Raw genomic sequence first — 23645 nt, forward strand, 5'->3', positions numbered from 1 at the left:
AGACGGGAGAGGAGAGCGATGGGATTTGGGGAAGCCAGATAGGAGGAGGTTACAGTAGTCCAATCTTGAGATGACCAGTGAGTGTATGAGGGTTTTAGTAGCATCCTGGGTGAAATAGGGTCTGATCTTGGAAATATTTTTGAGATGAAAATGACAGGACTGTGAGAGGTTCTGGATATGTGGCTTGAAGAAGAGGGATGAGTCAAGGATCACTCCAAGACAGCGCACCTTGCGGCTAGATGAGATAGTTGTGTTATCAATAGATAAATAAATATTGGGAAGTGAGGTTATGGTGGAGGGTGGGAAGACGATCAGCTCTGTTTTTATATATATATATATATATATATATATATATATATATATATATATAAATATACACACATTACACAGAACAAAATTAAATATTTAAACAGTAGATTTTAAAAAAATATAGATTGTTTGCCTTTACAAATTACAAAGGAATAAAGGATTTTTTTTAAAGTGAGAAAAGCCTAATGATTTACAACAGAAAACTGTACTTACCTGCCATCCGGTGGTTAAGCACAGACATGGCAAGGGGGCAGAGGCAAACATGGGGAGAGGCACACCTTGGTAAAAGGGACAAATGTGCAAATAGGGAGAGGCACACTTAAGGTGCGTACACACTAGATGATACGTTCCATGAGCGATATCGTCTAGTGTATCCCCAGCAGGGGTGTGCTCAATGTTGTTAAGGACATTGAGCACACACACTGAATGATATCATGAACAATATTGTTCAGTGCTGGGCACCCTCCCTCATCCCCGAACATGTAACAACCTGACAATATCATCAGGTTGGGCTGCTTGTTAGGGCGATGAACGACAATGATCAACGAACCACGGGAGCGTGCATTGTTGATCATTATCATTCATTGTTTTAGTGTACACACTGGCCAATATAGTGAACGACTGAACGATAATGATATCATGCAAGTGTATACACACCTTTAGTTAAAGGACACAAAGACACAGATAGGAAGGGAGCAGAGTCAAAAATGGGAAGCGGGCAGAGGCAGAGATATGGAGAGGGGGTAAAGGTACAGGTATGGAGGAACAGGGGCACAGATATTGAGACACATATGGGGAGAGTACAGGCCCCTATACATGGTGCAATTTGCAAACGATCCAATCTCGTTTGCGATTTCTCTTGAATTCCTGAACTCTCCCGGTCAAACGATATTGTGCCCACACACGCAACGATTGTACAAATGACCAAATGATATAGATGGGTTGTAAACGACTGCAGATCGTAAATGATATATCATTTCTAGCAAACAATCTCACGTTGCTGGAATTTAAATAATGGGTGAAAAAGTGACAACATATCATCCATTGTCCATCACATCGTTCATCATGCACACACACGAATCGTAAAAGATAGGTCGATATCTTTCTGCAGGTTCAACTGATCACCGACGTGATCATCCCCACACACAGCACTTATTACACGATTAGTCATTCCAATCGATTGAAAACTGCCAAATTGTGTAAAAAATCGCACCGTGTATGGGGGCCTTACAGAGATAGAGATTTGGGATTGGGGGGGGCGACAGAAGCAGGATTCAGGCATAGTACAGGGGACAGTGGGGCAGATTGTATAGGAGGGAGGGGGGTAGAGGCAGGATTCAGACATAGTACAGGGGACAGTGGGACAGATTGTATAGGAGGGAGGGGGGAAGAGTCAGGATTCAGGCTTAGTACAGGGGACTGTGGGGCTGATTGTATAGGAGGGGGAGGGGGGAAGAGTCAGGATTCAGGCTTAGTGCAGGGGACAGTGGGGCTGATTGTATAGGAGGGGGAGGGGGGAAGAGTCAGGATTCAGGCTTAGTACAGGGGACAGTGGGGCTGATTGTATAGGAGGGTGAGGGGGGAAGAGGCAGGATTCAGGCTTAGTACAGGGGACAGTGGGGCTGATTGTATAGGAGGGGGCAGAGGCAGGATTCAGGCACAGTACAGGGGACAGTGGGGCAGATTGTATAGGAGGGGGAGGGGGCAGAGGCAGGATTCAGGCACAGTACAGGGGACAGTGGGGCAGATTGTATAGGAGGGGGAAGGGGCAGAGGCAGGATTCAGGCACAGTACATGGGACAGTGGGGCATCGGAGGGGGAGAGGCACCTCTGTGTGTGCACCACAGTTCTCCCACATTTCCTTCCTCAGTGCAGTGCATAAACAATATCTGGCCAATTAGAACAGGGTGGGGAGAAGAGTAGGACAGCTGGGGGTGGAGCAACTATGGAGGCAGAGGTGAAGTAAGTTATAGTATATGATGGGGTTCTGTCTGTGAGAGTGGGCTCAGTGCTCCTAACTTTATTATATAAGCTGGTCCTGATTCACTGTTTCAGAAGCTGTGTGTGATGACTCATTCATAGAACTCTCTAGTCCAGCCAGCACTTAGCTGTCCTGTATGAGGGTGATAAATTAGCGATTAACTCTGCCTGCTGGTGGTCGAGCCCCTCAGTTGTCCGGGCCCGATACAGGAGTGCTGGCTATCCCCCTTTGATGGCAGCCCCGGAGGTGAGATACGCCGTGTGTGGTGACCCGCCATAGTCCCCAAGCAGCCCTATGTCATTAACACAGAGCTGGAATTCCTAAGGAAGTGTGGGGCCCACAAAAAAAAGTGACCCACTCCCAGAAAGAGGCAGTTCCATTGTTGATAGCACTCGGACCATTCCCCACATCCCTGGCGTAGTGAGTGTGGGATTAATATTTATTGTGTAAAAAAAATAAAATAATATTGATCTTTGCTGGGGCACTACATGTCACAGCTAGTCATGTCATGTCCAATTTAAATGGCTGCCTGGTCATGTTGTTACTTGGAGAGTCATAAGTGCCAGCATGCCCGTCTGCAAAAAAACTATATGTGTGTGTGTATGTGTGTGTGTGTGTGTGTATATATATATATATGTATATATATATATGTATATATATATATATATATATATATATATATATATAGACAGTAGACACACACCATAACAAAAGTATTTTATTAAATAAAAACTTCCCACAAACTCTCAATCACCACTTTTTTACTCACTTAAGATGGGTACACATTAGACAATATTTTGAACGATTTGCCCGGTTCCAAAGGATTGGAACAACAAATTGTTCACATCGTCAAGTGTGTATGCACTATGGCCCTGATTCAGACCCACTCGCGAGCGGCTGTCCGCTTGCAAGTGGGTCGATGGTCTGCGCATGCGCACGACGGAGGGAGCTCCGTCGTGCGCATGCGCGAGACGCGACGAGCGAAGGACTTACCTTCGCTCGTAGTGTCCGATCAAAGGGGGCGTGCTGTCGATGTTGATTGACAGCACGCCCCCTTTGGTGGGCGTGCCAGGGGCGTGCCTGCCAGACGTAGGCGTTCCCAAGGGAATGCCTACCGTCAGGAGCCGTCCCCACTGACATCACTAGTGATGTCAGTGGGAGTGATTTTGTCTCTGATAGAGCCAAAATCACTCCTGGCCTTGCGGTTGAAAAACTCAGCTGCAGGCTTCTGCTCGCAGTGGCGATGGTCGCGATGGTCAAGACCATCGCGACCATCATCCTGCACGCTCGTATATGCTGTGGGTGGTGACCCACAGCTATACGAGCGTCCAGGAGGACGCTCCATATTTAAGGAGGTGGGCCCTGATTCAGAGCGAGCGCTCTGGTCAGAGCGTCCGGCTCTGAATCAGGGCCTATGTGTGCTTCCAAGGTGTCGTACATTGGCGCGCTCCCGTGGTGTCGTCTTTTATATCTTCAGGTCGCCCATACATGCTGCGCAATCTGAGGGTCTCGTCAACAATTTTGTGCAAATCGTGCAGTGTGTATGCTCTACTGAACAATAAACGATATGTCGTTCCGACCTGGCCGATGTGGACTTCACCAGAGGCACTCCCTGGACACCACCATCTGCTCCTTTTTGCAGGAGGATTTTTGCTTTTGAAGCTGGGTAGAGGACGCATCTTGTAGCACAGCTTTTGCAGCATCAGCAGCATCTTGGGGATCCTATCAGAACTTCACTGGTATGTGTTGTCCATGCATGCTTCCCTATTCTCCTACGTGTGCTGCTGCTGACCCCTATGTTACCTAATGATATCCATGCGTAAAATGCAATGCTATACCCCCATGTGTACTGCTGTCTATGGGCCTGATTCAGAGTCGCTCGTAAGCAGCCGCTCGTTCGCTCCGAGCGATGTTCGCACATCTGCGCATGCGTATGGGTCGTAATGCGCATGCGCCAACCAGTCAGTGCGGTCGAAAATCGAGCGCTCGCAAAATAGCGAGTGCCTGCTAATTTGAGTGACAGGATGAGGCGTTTGTGGGTGGTAACAGGGGAAGGTGCTTGAAAACGGGGAGTGGTGATCTGAACGCAGGCGTGCCAAACGGTCAAAACGGGCGTTTTAAGGGTGTGCATAATTAACAAAGCAGCGTCATCGGCCACGTCACTTGGTTGTCTCTTAGCCTGAACTGTTCGCATGATTGCGGTAGGAAAATCCTACCACAAGCACTGCGAGCAGTTCAGACGCCTTTCGATGTACTCGATTAATCTAATAAATAGCGGAGATGACGTAGGATGCGAGCGGCCAGGGGGCGTCTTTACAAAATAGCGAGCGCATGTTTCGTTCGCTCGCTCACATAGAGGCGTCAACAGACCGCAAAGAGCGAGCGCTCAATTTAAATATCCGGCCCCTTTTTCTGAACGAGCGAGCGCAAATAGCGTCCGGCTCTGAATCAGGCCCTATGTACCTAGTGATATGTGCTTTAATCATTTCACCACTCATTCTCACACATGTCACCATGCTTTTTTTATGTGGTCTGGTTTACCTTGACACCAGAAAAAGGGCAATGACTTTGTAGTGAATACTTTGCCCCCTATACACTATTTTAATACATGTGTTTTGTTTTTTTAAATGAGCAGTCAATTTGTGTAAACTTTGCAAATGATTAATGCATACCTAGAATTTAACACACCATTGAACATTTAAAAACCAAAAATTATTAAGAACTGAACATTTAACTACAAAAACATCAGCATTAAAAGTAAACTTTATATTATAATAGTAAAAAAGTTAAAAAACTATTTTATTAAAATCCATTTAAAATTATTTTTAAAAGAACATTTCTTTTATTCTGATAAATAAAAAAAAACAAAATAATTATTTAAAAAGGCCCCCGATGATTGGAGGCCACATATTATGACCAATATGGCCACCCCCTACAGGGGGTGGGTAGCCAGTTAGTGGCAAATAACCCACCCACCTATCTTTACACCACTTCAAGCAGCATATATTCTGCCATGCTGCACTGTGACCAACCCACAACTGATGAGCCACATTTTTTCAATTGTTTCTTGCAGAAAGTTTATCTAATTACATTTAATTTTATTTCCATTATTATTGAAGTTATGGCCATGGAGAAGAACACTGCTTTTTGGACCTCGTTCATAGAATTATATAGAGAAAAAGAATGTCTATGGATGGTGAAATCGAAGGACTATTCCAACAAAATCTTAAAGAACAGCAGCATCCAGGTAATGGTTGATTTTTGCAAACTGCACCACAATGCTGCAGACGCTGAGTGCGGAAAAAAATTCACAACATGCGCACAGTGTTTTTAAAAAAAAAACATAAGAAAGTAAAAAAGTCCATGGCATCTGGAGTGGGGCAGATGAGCACCACATCCCCACCTTGTGGTACTATGACCTGCTCAAATTTTCACTTGAGCTGGACCCTCAGTGCCCATCTCTAAGCTTGCTGGACCAAAGGCTGGGAGAAGAAATTTGGTAAGTGGAGACACGCCATGCTGAATGTTCAAAAATACAAAATAAAGATATAAATTGGCCACTAAATTTTACTTTATGAAGTCATCCTGCCCACACACCATTAACATAGGTCAGGTATTCATCCCTGACTTGTTTGGCCAGAGCAGTGGCTGTTGGTACAACCCCTGCTGCACCGATCCTGGTCATCTGGTTGTTCAGGGTCATCTGGCATAGCTGTGTACAGCTGTAGACTGGGACTAAAAATAGGTCCTGGCATTTAAAACACAGGCCCACCTCAGCGTCAGCATCTGGCACCTGGAATAGACTCATCCCCTGACTATTCCTGATTCCTCCAACTTCTAAGTATATGCTTTTACAAATATAATTAATATTGGAAAAACGTACAAGTGTACATTACTCTTTGTATTAAAACACACAAAACTCAGCTCATCTTGCAGGAGATTCAAGCTCTAGACCGCATGCCATAGTCTGACATCCCCAAAGAAAACCTCTGATCCCTAAGTGAGGGAGACACATGGTTGCTATTGTGAATGTTGCAAGACAGAACATGACTTAGTGGTCTATTTAGCAAGCCAAATTGTATTTAAATCATGCAGAAACAAAACTTCATGACAAAGCCACAGCAGTATCACTCCAGAAGTATAAACAGTATCACTCACAGAGAGACTACTCTCAGAAAAGCAGCACATCACTGCCTCACTGACAGAAATACACATCTCTGACAGAAAAATATGAACTATTTTATTCACTTACACTGTTATCCATATTTATTCATTAAAAATAATTCTAATTAAGCAGCCTATTCTGAACATTTTTTTCCTCCTATTCTGTATCTGTTTCACCCTATTTCATCACAACAGGGGCCATTTTTTCTCTAAATAATCTTTATTCAAACACTGTACAAAACAAACAGAAAAAAGAAACATAAATGTTACAATTCTGGTTTTGCATTTGAAAAAACAGAATAGTATGGGTTTTTTTTTAAATACAGTAATACAGAAATTATCATAATAATAATACAAAATCAGTTGAAAATTAGCAGAACATAACTGATTAAGTCATCCTTCAACACAATAATAAAAGTCCCAGTTAGGTTCCCAATTCCATTCAACAGAGAATGGGAGATAGAAGTCATGAGGCGAGACCGAGAACCCTGCAAACACCAAAAAAAACAGAAATAAAAAAAAAAGAAAAGAAAAAGAAAATCCTTCTATAGATTCTACTCAGGATTCCAAAATAATCGGGGGGGTCGTTGAATAATTTGCGGAGGTTATACCATTGAGTATTCTTAAATGATACATTAATATGTTTCCAAAAATCAACAGACAGGGTTGAGATATAGCTCTCCCAGGTGTCAAAAAATTTAGACACGGACTTCCTTTTCCAATGTGGTCTCTATCAGAAGTAAAGTCAGCTTGTGACAGCCCCGCAGGATTTCTCACCTATATAACATTCCCGCCGTCACAAGTGAACTTTACTTCTGCCCGTGGAACATTGGACACTAAGCTGTCATTACACACGCAGCGTCATTGCAGCTGAGGGCGGCGCGCACTGCTACAGGTCTGGAGACCTGTGAATGTAAGAGCAGATTCTGCCATTTGTCACTTACCTGGATGTGGTGAGATTCCTATCTTGGACAGACTGTGCATACATACGTATAACAATATTTACCATCGATGGTTCAGACGTGGACTTCTAGGTAACTCAGTACATTCATGTTTATCATCTATTGCTCCCTCGCAGTTAGGGAAGTTTCACTATCTTTCAAATTCCTCAGCAATTCTTTTTCATTCCTCCATGGTGGTGGGGAACTAGAAAACAAAAAAAATGTATTTGTAAATACATGAAATTTACCATATCTTTATTGTTTTACAGACTGCAACCCTTGACCTTGTGGTGGATCTCCTTCCAAAAACAATGTTGCAGCTGCCAGAAAGTGATGGAGAAAGTGCTTCCTAACCCCTGCCACCCCAAAGAAACAGCGGAAGAATCTTCAGGAACAGAGAGGGGCCCCTTCTTCATTGTCCCAAAATGTCCTTGAAAGTGCACGAAAAGTGCTGCAAAATCCTCCCAATCAATGGGATATTTTGGGTACCACCTTGCTTGTAGGCTGTGGAACATGGAGTGACCAGCTCGTCCATTTTGAAAGGCTGGTATATGAGCTGTTGGCATGGGGCATAGGCGGGCAACTGACGCCTTGCACACAGATTGTAAAGCCACAACACCATCCCGTCAGCACTACTCCCATAATGGGTCCCACCTCATCATCTGCTCATTCCCCTCCCATCTATCCCTCCTCCACTTCAAGCGGCATATATTCTATGCTGCACTGTGACCAACCACCACCAGTTGAGCCACATTTTTACGGTTTATCTTTTTTTTTTTAAATAATGGCCCCACTTATTAACAAGTCTTATCACATCTAATAACTTTGGTGCTTTATGATATATGGTGTTCCCGCCAATCACTTGACTGATGTCATTTATGAAACACGTTCCATAAGGCCTAATTGCAGCACCATATATCATAAAACTTGTTGATAAATGATGACAAAAGTTACCATTGTTGACATGTCATCTTTGTTGTTGACCAATACCATTTTATACTGATTTTTGCACATACTGTATTGTTATTTCTTTAGTGTGCATATTGTTATTTATATATTTTAAAATGCTTTAAAAGAATGAAATATGCTGCCGTCCTCAAACGGTGCAGGTTTTCTAGTCTGAATAAAAAACTTTTCTTTCACAAGAAAGACTCGTGTTTTTCTTACCTTAAAGTACTGCTTCTTCAGGACAGTAATGATGGCTTTGCAGGTCTCTGGGATGATGAGGCCCAAAGCTTGAGGTGAGATAAGGGAGCCAAACTTCAGGTCAGCCAGGAACCTGCCAGTGGCCAGGTACATCAGGGTAGCAATCAGCCTCTCCTCAGCATAGATGGCCCTCCTAAACTTCATATTCTGCCTCCTGATGTATGGAGTCACCAGGCACAGTAACTGATATCTGCCACAATCAAATCCTCATTCTTTCATCTGTGGAACATAGCCAGAATCAAGCACTTAATTCCCTCAGAAGAGCTGCCTAAAGTCATACATGCATTTATATCATCACGCCTAGACTACGACAATGCCCTCTACCTTGGTCTCCCAGCAAAAGAATTTCACCATTTGCAGATGGTACAAAATTCCGCTGCCAGACTATTAACCAATCAGCCCTGTTCCAGCCACATAACATCCATTATTTACTCCCGTCACTGGCTGCCTGTAAGATGGCGGATCGTTTCCAAGATTGGCTTTCTGACTTTCAAGCCCAACATGACGAGGGCCGAAGGTACTTGAAGCAACTTCTGATCCCTTAATGTCCCACTCGATTCCTGCAATCCATTGACAAAGGACTATTAACAGTACCTAGAATCTCCCGGAATTCATCTGGGAGAGTTTTCAGCTTTGTGGTTCCAACTATATGGAACTTCCTCGTACAGTTCGAAAAGCCTCCACTCTAGAATCCTTCAAAATAAACTGAAGACTTACCTATTCACCCAAGCATTTCACTAATGTCCCTTGTTAAGCTTATTTTGTATTTTGTGCTGTAAAGGCAAATGTAAAGTACTTTGAGTCCTCTTAGGAGAAAAATGCAATATAAATAACAATAATATAATTATTATATAATCATAGGGATATGTAGGCATCTGTGAGATCTTAGCAAAAAAAAAAACAACCCCATAGTTGAAGCAATACTGCCTCTTATGACGCCACGTCACAAGTGACAGTTCACTGCCACTTACTGGCATAGGTTTGCATTGGGAGTTACTCAGATTGGTCAGAGCACTTCTTTGCCCACATCAATCAATAGTGACCCCAAATAATATGCCACACATAGTATCCTCAATTCACATTATGCCCTTGTTTTATATCATACCAAATAGTAGTGCCCTCAATTAATATGATAACAATATGATAAAAGTAGACAATAGAAGAGTAATATAATTCCTATTAATAATTGTTATTATGCCAATTGTACTGACCCCATCAGATGCGCTGATACTGTAATTACTGATTACTTGCTGGAGGGGCTCGTTGGAGACCCTGGTCAGCTGCTGACATTGTCCCAGTGCTGCGTATAGCGCTTCTTATTTGGTGGGGGCATGCCAGAGGCATAACTAAGTATTTGAAGGCTTCATAGCAAAACTTTGTAAGGGCCTCTATGTACCACCCAATGGTGAAAAATGTTTATATATACATGTTTTATATACATGTAGCTTTCACAAGAAGTTGCACCCCCCTATGCTCTGGACCCCATAGCAGGTGCACCCCTTGCACCGATTAGTTACACCAATAAGCATGGCACTAGAGCTTTGCAAGACATTCCCCGATACTAGAACCCTGCAAACTCCACAAAGGTCCATAAGAGGGGGTGCTCCATTTCAGCCATGTTAGCTGTTCTGTCAACCTGGCACTGCTCCTTGTAAAGCAAAGCATCTGCAGTGCAGGTGCCAGATAAGCCCCCTATCTTGTGTACCCCCTGTCCTGCTTATTGACGGCCCTGCTGCCATCAGTTCATGGTGGGTTCCATCAGTTTCCAAATCATTACAAACCCGCTGCTCCTTCCTACAAATATATGAAATAATTAAGATATTTGTATTTTTTCTTAGAAAATTATCAGTAATCTTATCTGTTATTTGAAAGCTTCCATTGTTCAGAATAGGCTAATTTTAATTATTTTTAATGAATAAACATTTAACTGGATAACAGTGTAAGTGAATAAAACAGTTCATATTTGTATTACTGTCAGTGAAGCAGTGATGTGCTGAGTAGTTTTTCTGTGAGTGATGCTATTGCTTACACTTGTGGAGTGATAGTGGTAAGTAGTTCAGGAGTGCGATTATGCTGGCAAGTGTGCAGTCGTTGGAAACATACAAGAATGGATCCAAAAGTCGGTGTTCTGACCATGAATAAAAGAGAAATTTAAGTTCAAATGGCATTTAATTTTTTGTCAGTCTTTGTTTACTTCAGTACACTTCTCCCTTCGATGCTCCAACCTCTTGATTCCATTCAGGAAAAAGGGGGAGATTTAATAAAGCTTGGAGAGATCTAAAAGATAAGTAGCACCAACCAATTAGCTCCTAACTGTCATTTTTCAAACACAGCCTGTAAAGTGACAATTAGGAGCTGATTGGCTGGTGCTATTCATCTCCAATTTTCTCTCTCCAGCTTTATTAAATCTTTCCCAAAGTCCGGTGATTGGTCCCCAAACCAGTCTTGTACAGCTGTCATGACATCGTCATCAGACTCAAAAGACTTCCCACGATTATGTTCCTTGAGCTTGTGTGTGAATTTCAGTAGTCGTCATCTTCTTCATTTGCAGATATTTAATGACGACTCATATTTCAGTTTTCTCCATTTGTCAGTATACTCCATGTTCACAACTTTTAGTGATGTTTTTCCCAAATTTTAGTGATATTGTTCTGTTTATTATTCAGTATCTGCAAAAATAAAAGAAGAATTGTGCTGTAATTTTCCACAGTATTCTACTATGACCTCTAGTACATACATACAGAAAATCAATACGTGGCGACATCTACTACTACAGATTCTACTTAACATTTAACTAGCACCTTCTAAAAGATAATAGCTAGAATCTGATTGGTTGCTATGGGCAACATCTCCATTTCTAAAAACTCTCATCTTAGTAAATTTACCCCTTATTATCAATATAATTATTTTAAAAAGACAAATGATGATCATTGTGTTATATACTGGACCCACAACGCTCTAGGTGGGACATAGAAGAATTTCCTCAGAAGACATAGGGAGTTTATTGTAGGATGCATTAACACTATATTATTTCCCTATTGAGGTCGTAGCTGTGCAAGTTTTCTTAACACCTTGTCCTACCTCATCAAGGGAGATGAATTGAGGAACCTCATTATCTCTCATCTTTGAAATTGGAGTTTTTAATTGAAAAAAGGTGTATATAGTAACTATAGGTTTTAATTTATTACAAAGATAATCCACAAAGTTGCTTTACAATTAATACTACAAGAATTGTGGACCCTTTATATACTTTTCAAGCGAGTGACTACGTATTCATTCCTGCGTCTTTCCATTCCTATCCTTATCTGTAATTTAATGCATTATTTATTCTGTAATTATTATTCTAGAAACGTCACGTGGAATAATCTTGCCATTCCGGATACTCACTGTTCCCCAGATGGAGAAGGATACCAGTGTCCCCGCGGTTTTAAGTGCATGGACCTGAAAGACCTTGGCCTGAGCAGGCAAGAGCTTGGATACAGTGGCTTTAATGAGATAGGTATGTGTACTTTTTAATAAGTCAAATGTCAATTCTGGGAATGTGAGGACAGTACATTTAAAGATGAAGGCATACTTTGGTCAGTTAAACACAAATGCAATAAAATATGATTAGAATGTTCATATTTACAAGTAGTTGAGTGTTGTAGGTTTCAGCCTTACAAACATGCAGTAATACATAGTAACTAATCAGCACTATGCTTAAATCCATTTAGACCAAGGATGGGGAACCGAGGGCCCGAGACCCTCGAAATCATTTGGTCTGGCCCTCGGAGCTTTTTTCTGTTAGCCTCATCTGGCTAGCAGGGTGCCTAAAATTGCACCCTGCAGCCAGAATCTATGCAGCAGTGCCACCTGGAGCGTCCTTAGGATGCCTCAGACAGTCACACCTCTGTCTTACAGCTCCCCAGAGCATCCTCAGTGTCTATGTAAGTTAAATTGAATATAATGTATTGTGACATGGGCACCTCCTAATGGTGCTTGCAAAGTATTTCTGGTATAACAGCCTACTATTTTATTGTTAGATTGGCAAACAAGATTATAATAAAAATCCATTTCCTCCATCCCTAACACTAATGTACTGTAATATAGACAATCCAATAGATCTGCCAGCTTCTCCAGGATTGACCCCACTCACAGGAAAAACAGGTCTTTTCAACTAAGCTCTTCCCCAGTGCTCTCGTGATAGAGAGATCTTTCTCTCTCTGAGTTATACACCACCCATATATAAAGCTTGTTTGTACAAGGGTGCTGTTTTGTTTGTCTGTAAGGCCTCCTCATAGCCATACCTTGGAGCCTGCTCATGATGAGTTACTCTCACTGACTCAGTGTGATATAATGACATTTTACATTAGTAAACTCAACTATGCACCTTAATCACCAATCATTGTTATATTCCACTCCCATCCACAATTTCCAGTGTCATTCAATCCTGGGGAAATGTTTTGTGAAATTACATTTTCTTTTAAGTGCAGATGTAACAGGTATATTACTAATTTTACGAATTATATAAAGAGCATTTTAACTTTCTATAACCCAACTATAATCAGTTCTGCGATGGGGAGGACAGAGCGGCGCAGATGGGGGAAGAAAGAGTGTGTGGAAGCATAGACATTAGACGGAGTGTGATGGTTTTGGCTATTAAACGGAATGTTTATGGGAGCTGGATGTGGATGTAGGGAGTTAGAGGGATGTTGGAACCCAGTGGGATGGTTGTTGGCACTGAGTGGGATGTGTGTACCATATAATATAACTTCTGATGCATAGACTGCATGTGTGTATTCCAGTGAGCACACAAATCTGTGAATTAGCAGCTCCACCATTGTGTGAGTGACAGCAATCTCACTCTGTGAGAGTGCTGAATCTGCAGTTAACCACAGGGTGTATTCAAATGTTAAAGAATAGAACCTGATAAGGTTCTTCAGTGTTATGTTTATAGCTCCTTTGAGACAAAAGTGAATACGTCCTGTAAATAGTGGACTGCAGGGTTTCCAACTTTCCCTATCTTACCCTTCCACCTTGCACTAGCTTTCCGGCTGCTGCCTCAGATAGTGAAAGTGCAGGGATCCCGCGTCCTGTAATTCCCCCTGCACCAAGCGTCTCACAGCCGGCTTCCTGCTGTATTACAAATCGGCGGCTGAGCAGGTCTTCTGCGGGTGGATGCAGACAGAGTGTCTGGTGCCCGTGGTTTAAATCAGAGCATCTTCTCAGTCTGCACCCGCTGTGTAGCCTCCAACGCATTTCAACAAATCTGAGGCAGCAGCCGGAAAACCAGTGCAAGGCGGTAGGGTAAGATAGGGAAAGTTGGAAACCTTGCAGTCCTCTATTTACAGGACTTACTTTTGTCTCAAAGGAGCTATAAGCAAAACACTGAAATCCTTATATGGTTCTATTCCTTAACATTTTAATACATTTCCTACTTTTTCACCCCATTTTTTGTCAAAATTATAATTTATTGTTGATTTATTTTATTTTATTTCATTTATGCTGCTGCTATTAGATTTACTCACATTCAATTGTATTTAATTTCATTTAGCGCTCTTTCTTTTCTCATCACTGTTGATTGCTCACACTGAGGTGTGAGTTAATTAGAACTGCTTATTCCCAAAAGGAGCACTGGGGTTTATATCTTTTTTTTTTTTTTAACCACAGGGTGTAGTAATGGCATACCATATTTGTATTGTGTGATGGCATTCCATATCTATATTATGTGATGGCATACCATAACCTGTATTGTGTGATGACATACCATATCTGTATTGCGTAAGGCACCAGCCTTAATGATCAGAATTTCATTACTTTTTTGAGTTTGAGTGATAGGTATTCTGTAGTTTTATGAAATTTAAGATCATGTGTAAGAAGCCTTAATGGGACATGTGAAACCATAAGGTTTTGTTTTCTCTTTATATTGGACCTTTCCATCTTTCTGGCTGCTTTGTTTCTGCTGCTCAGATAAGCATGAATATGCTTTTATAATGCACACTTTATTTGTTTTTTTGTGTAATAAATGTGTTTTAGACGTATTAAGGTGTGTATCCACTAGCAGATAGTAATCATACAGTCGTTCCTCTTCCCCTGCAGTGCTTACACTGAACGATATGTCATTCAGTGTAGACACCCTCCCTCATCCCTGAACATGGTCAATCTGTCGGCAGATTGACCAGCATGTTCAAGCGATGACTGATGTCGGAAACAACCAGCGGGAGCGAGCATTGCTGGCCGTTTCCGACATTTTCATGCCCGATTTGTGAAGGATTAATGAGCGATTGAACGATAACGATATCGTTATCATTCAATCACTCATTTTAATCTGCAAGTGGATACCCGGCTTTACACTATATGCTATAATTTTCTTTTCCCTCTACTGTACTTCGGAGCAGTTGAGCTTGCTGATGGTCAATAACTGCTATACACGTCTAAGATGAAAGTTCATGGTTAGACATATTTAAGGAAATTTTTGTTTATACACATGATACATGTGCACTTGGAATCACTTTTATGTTTTGAAGTTTCACTAATATATTACACTAGGAGGCGCTATTTGTTTTAATTTATATCAGAATTTCCATCTATGAACTATAGGTTCCTGTTGAAAGACTGCCACCTGGAGATCGGGGAGTATACATCCTTTGAGGGATTTTTTTGGATAATAAGTATAGAACAAATATGTTTGCACTCACTACTTTTGTACAAGAGATAGTATGCTGCCGTAGGGTGCTGACAATCTTTCTAAATTGTCAAATCTGATATAAAATGAAGTGGGTGCACCTAAGAGGAAAAAACAGCAGCTCTCTATTTATAATAAATGGGTGAGAGGGGTTTGAGTATTGGAATATATTGTATTTCTTTTAAAAATACAAGTTATACTATAAAAAACAATAATATAAACTTTCAGTGACTCAACTGAGTTCAGTAATTCAGCTAAATCGCACAGCATGTGGTGCGCCGAGAAGGGCTGTGTGACACGACTGCAGCAATAGTGTATGAGGACACATCACGGCCGCCATGTGCAGGCCCCATCCCGAGCATACATCATATCATGCGATGCGGGAGGCAGTAGAATGTGGAACACCTTACACACTGCAGCGTGTGTGCCTGGAACATCCTTTTAACGCTCTGAGCAGCACTGAAGCAGCACTACTGGCTGCATGGTACCATTCCAGACACCCTACTAGCCAGATGCAGGGTTTGTAGGGCAGCAACGGCCCCACCAGTGCACCCCTCCCAACGGCCCTTTATGTATATATATATATATATATATATATATATAACAAACAAACAATACTTAGAGGGCACAATGAATATCCAGATGTAAATAGTCAATTTATAAAATAATGTCCAGTTTTAGTCCTTTTGGATAAACCTCTTTTTTATATAGGAATTGTTGTCCAAAATCGTCTTATTAGATAGACCTCTTCACTTTGAAAACCTTCAAACACGGTTGATAGTAGATTTCATAGGCTCCCAATGATAATTTTTCTGAAAAAGACCCACTCACTGAAAAAACACCCAAGAGATGGCCCAATGGCCTACTATTAGGTATTGTAGATAATATATTTATTAAAACAATTAACTGTCCAAATGACATAAAAATAAATCCATAAAATTGCTTACACGGTTTAAGATTAAGCAGTGGAAGATAACATTTAGTTGTCCTGCTATTTCCCCTTATAAGGTAAAACTTCACGGCAGGTTTCTCCCTTCTGACATATTAAAGAATTACACTAGGACTTCCGCTAGGACTTCCTCAGGGGTATATATATCTTAAAATAGATAAACAATCAAGGTGAGTCCAGATTTATAATTGGACTCACCTTGATTGTTTATATAAATATAAAAAAAGAGGTTTATCCAAAAGGACTAAAACTGGACATTATTTTATAAATTGACTATTTACAACTGGATATTCAGTGCGCCCTCTAAGTATTGTTTGCTGTATCTAATTTGTCAGGTTCCCACTAACAGGGGCTCCACTTGAGGTGCAGCAATCTCTGTACATCACAGCGCAAGATAAGGGCATCATCTATTCCTGTATGTGTGTGTGTGTGTGTGTATATATATATATATATATATATATATATATACACACACACTCACACATAGCATTTATACAGTACCGGTCAAATACACACCAATGTTCCATTTAAGTCCAGTAAATAACCTGAAATGGTACAAAGGTAAGAGGCAAACTGCTAGAGGTTAAACTAGAGGTTCCCAAACGCGGTCCTCAAGGCTCCCCAACAGTTCAGGTTTTAGAGATATCCATGGTTGACCACAGGTGACTTAATTAGTCTCTCAGTCAATTTGATTTAACCACCTGTGCTCAACCATGGATATCTCTAAACTTGACCTGTTGGGGAGCCTTGAGGACCACATTTGGGAACCTCTGGATTAAACAATAACATTTTAGGTTGTCCAAAATGTATAAAAAGAATGCACCTTTCAGTTATAAAAGAGCCTTTTTCAGGGAACAAGTATTGGGTTAAGTAATTTATTAACTTTGCCCTATACTTGCCTAGTTTTCCCTACTCCCTCTGGGAGATCCCAGAGGGGATGTCCAGGGTCAAGTGCAAGGGGCATAGCGATGCTATTCATGTTATCATGAACAGTCTCCTTGCTGCAAAACACTGCGATTTGCAGCACCACACAGCTGGGTTGGGGCCATGATCATGCAGTTCACCACAAATTACATATTCGCTCCCCCTCCCTCTTCACTGGGGAAGTGGACAGGTGGTCTACTGTCTTGTGAGTCAGGAAACTGCCCAGAATACAGAGAGTAGCTAAGTATGAGTTGCCCCAATCCCATTCTCTACAGTAGGGAGAGCTCAGTTGTTGAAATTCCAGTAACTAGAACACTAAAATATTTCTGCACTATTTTGTACAGATAAATGTTGACAATTTATTTGATATCTCTTTTACAAAGAGCTTAAATTACATTTAGATTAGTGTGTTCTCTTTTGCCAAATCACCTACAGTATGGATATAACATATCTTCCCTCCATCTGTCTGGTGTTGGAAGATTCCTCTTCCACCTTATCTACTTGCAGCTTACACCCATTAGCTGAGTCTATCAAGCTATCAGTGTCTACTTGTGAACACATATGACAATGTTTTTTGTTTTTTTTTGCTTACAAAGGAATCATGTTTCTGAAGGCCATGAAATGGGAATACAACATAACATCCTCCTGGTGACTGAATTATGTAGATGTTCTGATTATGCAAATACTTTATAACTAAAAACAGAAAACAGCTTGAACATTTCAAATGCCTCCAAGAATATGAAGAATTAATATAAATGCACAGATCTTTTGATGTGATTTCGCTCCCCTTGATCTTTCATAAGAATATACAATTTACATATTTATTTTTTATGTTTACTAGCTTGTGCTGATTTTAGTAGGGTAGAACAACATTGGACTTGTTACCAAAACTTTCATATGCCTTGAGCTAGAATTCATAAAATACTATTTTGCACAATGAATAATTTCCCTGATACAGGGCTGTCCATCAGAATAATGGCCCCAATGTTAAATTTTGATCATTGGCCCATGTTCTCGAGAGATGAGTTTGAAAATGTTATATTTTAATGTCTAATGCTGGCCATACACGCTGCAATTATCGGGACGATCCGCCCGATATCGGCGGATCGCCGCGATAATTGTAGCGTGGGGGGGGGCGACCGAGGGTTAAATATTGCTCGGTTGGGCATGCTGGATTGTCCAGCATGCCCGTCCGATGCGATATTTACCCGGTAACTGTCGGCCGCATCGGGCAGTGTATGCCCAGCGCGGCCGACAGACAGACATTTCCTGTGTTCCTTCCTACGGAAGGAACAGGGAAATGTCTCCTCCCCCGGGGGCGGAGCGCAGATGTCGGGCTATACACTGTGAGATTTCTCTCACAGTGTATGCCGCGGACATCTGCGGCTGGCAGCCGGCCAGATAAAATGTCTGTCGGTCTGACAGACATTTTATCTTGCCGTGTATGCCCAGCATTATTAATAGAATTTAATTTACAAAATTATGGAGATGTGGTTAAAATGCTGACAGCGGGGATTCCGGAGGTCAGAATCCCGGCGCCTGCATCCGGACCAGCGGAATCCCGAAGGTAAGTAGCGGGGTTGGAGGGAGGGTTTGGGTTAGGCGTTAGGGGGAGGGTTAGGCACTAAGGGGGAAGGTTAAGATTATGTTGCAGGGAGGGGAAGGTTAGGTTTAGGTACTAAGGGGGAGGTTAGGGTTAGGTTCTAGGGAGGGAGGGTTAGGGTAGGGAGAGGGGGAGGGTTAGGATACCGACCGACAAAGTGACGGTATTCTAAACCTGTCAGGAATGCCAGCATTCCTTACCCATCCCCAATTATGTTATTATATTTTGGGTTGTATAAATGAAACAAATGCAACATAAAACTTTAAACCTAACATTTTAAGCATAACATTTGTGGTGGTTTTCTAACAGGTGGGTGTACACTTTGAAGTGGGTATTCCCAGTTACTGAAGGTCAGACGATTAGCTATAGAATAGATTATGTAATTTTTACTGTAGAGTAATACCATGTTTATATGCACTGTATTTAGAATTGAAAAATGACATGGTTGCACGGCATCCTGGCCGCTAGCCAAATGACCATGACAACCAGCTCATGATGCATGGGGCTTTAAGCTTTCAGGAGCAGTGTGATGGACGTCATGTAAACCCGTCACTGGCCTGATGACAAGACAGAGATCCCAACTTGTCCCCCTTCCTTACTAGCAGCCCTGGCCAAATGTATTGCAGTAACTTGAAAAGGTGCACGTTTATCATAAAATGACAACTGTTAAACAGATATAAGTGGCCTGCTGTATTTATTAACAAGTGAAGATAATAATTAATTTCTATCACTGCTTATAGTGGCATTTGAAAATGTGTTGTTACTGCAGTTTATCGATAAAGGCCCTCATTCAGAGCCGTACGCTCTGAGCAGAGCGCACGCTCTGAATGAGGGCCGGGCTCCATTTTCATGGAGCGTCCTCCTGGACGCTCGTATAGCTGTGGGTCACCACCCACAGGCTATACGAGCGTGCATTGTGATTGTCGCGATGGTCGAGACCATCGCGACCATCGAATTTGCGAGCCGGAGCCTGCGGTTGAGGTTTTCAACCGCAAGCTCCGGAGTGATTTTGGCTCCATCAGAGCCAAAATCACTCCCACTGACATCACTAGTGATGTCAGTGGGCCGGCTTTTGACGGGAGGCGTTCCCGTGGGAACGCCCCCGTCAGGGAGGCACGCCCCCGGCACGCCCACCAAAGGGGGCGTGCTGTCAATCAACATTGACAGCACGCCCCCTTTGATCGGACACAATGAGCGAAGGACTTTCCTTCGCTCGTCGCGTCTGGCGCATGCGCACGACGGAGCTCCCTCCGTCGTGCGCATGCTCAGTCCATAACATCGACCCACTTGCGAGCGGACAGCCGCTCGCGAGTGGGTCTGAATCAGGCCCAAAGTTTCTACTATGCTGGGCTGGATATGTAAGTGTTTTTACCACTCGTCTGGACCAATCTGTCAAAATGTACATGTGCAGTGCAAGTGAAAACACAGACTTGTTAATAAGTTATAATAATGAAAGTCTTTGAATATAGACAAAAAATTTCAAAGAATAAAATATTTCTACTATGATTTTCTTTTGTTGTACTTTAAATGTCAACAATAGAACAACTTTTGCAGTGGTACAAGTTCCTTGGGAATCCTTAGTTCACCCTATGCAAAGCTAGTAGGGCTTACCACAGATTATATCACTGGCAATACCCTCGTGCTGTGCTAAGCATTTTAATGAACAGAGGTTTGTGTATTTATAACAGTTATTTATTATCTTTGTAAAATTGCCATTAATGGGATGAACCTTATTGCCTATACTGTACACCCTGTGAGCTAAGAGCCCACTGTGTTCTGTATATGGAATCGGTATGAATTACCGCCGGTCCCCTGGCCGGCGTTTGGAATCCCGACACCAGGAGGCCGGCAGAGGAGGAAATCCCGATCGTCTAAGGTAAGAATACACTAACCTAATTTTAACCCTCCTTTAGGGTGCCTAACCCTAACCTTCCCCACCAGTGCCTAACCCTAATCCCCACTCTAAGTGCCGAAACCTAACCCGCCCCTCCCCGCCACCTAAACCTAAGTCCCCCGGGGGGGTGCCTAACCCTAAGTCCCCCTAGCCTAACCCTAACCTCCCGGGAGGGTGCCTAACCCTAAGCCCCCCCTGGGAACCCTTAAAACCTAACCCTCCCCCCCCCCTGCATCACTTCGATCGGGATGCCGGGTGCCGGTCTCCCGGCGTCGGTAAAATGACTGGCATCTACATCTAGACGCCGGTCATTTAACTCTCACCGGGATATGACAGTCGGGAAGCCGGCTGTCGGTATAATGTCAGTCGGCTTCCCGATTGCATCCTCTGTATACTGTCTAGCTGATTTGAACAACATTAACTGGACAGAGGACTTAAGCGGTCTACACTCTCAATTTTAGAGCTAGGCCAATATCATCATGCATTATGGGCCTCAGCTCAGATTAACCCACAAATTCAGTTGAATTACTTCCAAATAAATGCAGTTCATCACCCATATTCATCTAAATGGCCGCACTGCACACGTGAAATTTGATTTTGGGAACTTTTTAATAAAGTGTTATAATTAAGCCAGTTTCTTTTATTAACAGATCCACCATCAATTAATACATTATGTACAGGCTCACATTTCTTATTTTATTCAGCACTATTCTATATTGGGAATCAGTATGCGGCCGGCGGTTCCATTCCCGGCAGTGCCTGGCCGACAGATGCAGAGTTCCCAGCAGCGGAAGCCCGACAGTGCTAGAAATCCTGATCGTCCTAAGGTAAGTATCTACTAACCTAACCCTAACTCACCTTAGGGGTGCCTAACCCTAACCTCCCCCCAAGTGCCTAACCCTAATCCCCCCTCTAAGTGCCTAACCCTAATCCCCCCCTTCCCCGCTGCCTAACCCTAAGTCCCCCCTGAGGGTGCCTAACCCTACCCCTCCCTCCCCCTAGCCTACCCCTAACCCTCCCGGGGGGGTGCCTAACCCCAAGTCCCCCCCGGGTGCCCTAAACCTTACCCTCCCCCCCCCCCCCGCGGCTGTCCGCTTGCGGCACTCGGCATCCCTTCGATCGGGATGCTGGGCGCCTGTCTCCCGGCGTCGGGGAAATGTCAGGCGTCTACATCTAGACGCCCGGCATTTCATCCCTCGACGGGATATGACAGTCGGGAAGCTGGCTGCCGGTATTAAGGCAGCCGGCTTCCCGATTGTATACCCTTTAGTGCGGTGTGTCTAATAACTTACGTTTTACATTTCTAGAGAGTGCTTTAGGGTTTTCTTCAAAAGTTGGGGAAGATTAGGGTCAGAATCTTGCATGTTACTGCAATGCAGGTTATCTGGAAGAAAAATCTTGCTATTTTTTTATCGAACCCCATAGAATTAAGAGCGAAAAAGCAGGGCTTTCATTCTCTATTTAACCACAAATCGCATATATAACTGAATCTCTCCAAATATACTATCCCAACAACACATCATTTTGTCTGAATTATAACAACAGGCTACACAAAAAAAATAAAACTCAAATCAGCAATCACTTGTCAAAGATCTTCACACTGTCCAATTTAAACTGAACAGAACATTCTCAAAGCTCTTTTTTTAGTTAAAAATAACAGCAATCGATAATTACACACTTGCAACCGGATTTGCACATTTGCAGTTCCTATTATCTGTGCGCAAAAATGAACTATAGATATTTTGAATGAAAACAGAAAAGTAATTTTAAAACACAGTTTAGGGAAAAGGAGAAAACGATTTCACTTTCATTATGTAGTGATCAGGATTGACCCAGTGGTAGAATTAACTAGCTAACTTTATCACCCCACCAACCATTTGTGAGAATACATTGTTGTCACATTGAATCAATTTAAACCATTCATTTCTTAGCAGCAAGGATGTAGGGCAGCCCTGATGGAAGTCAAATTTTGTTTTTGCAAATTATTGATTTGGCATAGCTCAAGAATACGATGAGGCTTTGGCAGCAGGTGTATGTTTAAAGGGCTAATTTCACTTTCAAATGTCCTAATTTAACTAAAAGCAAAACTTCAAATATGTGTCAAACTGAGGTTAAATACAGTGGGTGGCCTGGAATATGGCTGGTGATAAAATTAGAAGTAAGATGTTCTGTCTACTCGGTTACATTTGGATCTGAAAAACAGCATCATATTGGTTATCCGGCTCTCGCGTATATTGGATAGCCAGTAACATAAAGCCGAACTTGCGCTAATTTGGTGAAAAAGAACAAAGTAGAACCTAAGTGCTCATCCCTAAAATGTGTTTTCACCCCAATACAGAAAATGGATTACTAGCAGCGATGGCTCAGTTGCTTCAGTAAGATTTTAATAAATAGTTAATAAATATGAATAAATGAATGGCTAATACATAGGTTCCTTTGTTCCTAAGAAGGCAACTTATAAAGAAAAGCAAGAATCTATTCTAAAGAAAAATTGCTAATAAGTTATCTCTTCTGGCACTACGACACCCAGTCAATAAACTACAGGATTTATTTTCAAAGCTACTATTTATGCTATTTCTTTGGTTTTATATTTCAGTCAGTCCTTAAAGGATGTGTCAGTAATGCAGTTAGTAGTGTCACTGAAGAAAAGGAAAAAGCTATGTTGCCTTTTCAGCTTTACAATACAGCACACAGTCTAGGATTGACAACCATTCTTATTTAACACATAGTTATGTAAGGATATAATTGCCTACTTTCCCAGAATGTACTCCCAAATTTCAGGGAGCTAACTGAAGAGAGTATACCAGTCTCACGGATTCCATTGTTGTGGTCCCATCCCCCAAATTGTGGCATTGTACAGTGAGGTGCAGGCAGGGGCATAGCCAGAACTTTGTGGACCCATTATCAACATTTCGACTGGGCCCCACCCTAATGTTTCTAGAGAGGCATCAGTTGTTCATGTTATGCCTCATAGTAAATGGCACTTCCAGTTATGGAAGGAGCTCATAGA

At 42.2% G+C, this 23645-nt stretch overlaps 1 protein-coding gene across 1 annotated transcript in view; it reads left to right on the top strand.

Moving 5' to 3' along the window:
* NALCN (sodium leak channel, non-selective) overlaps nt 1-23645 on the top strand; it is a 665599-nt gene that overhangs the window by 197786 nt on the left and 444168 nt on the right. Inside the window, exon 7 of the mRNA XM_088456607.1 lies at nt 11949-12100. Coding sequence (XP_088312733.1) covers nt 11949-12100 — 152 coding nt within the window. The remainder of the gene's footprint in view (nt 1-11948; nt 12101-23645) is intronic.

Source organism: Taudactylus pleione, unplaced genomic scaffold (genome assembly GCF_031769625.1).
Source record: "Taudactylus pleione unplaced genomic scaffold, aTauple2 ptg000041l, whole genome shotgun sequence".
In the NCBI taxonomy this organism is placed as follows: Eukaryota; Metazoa; Chordata; class Amphibia; order Anura; family Myobatrachidae; genus Taudactylus; species Taudactylus pleione.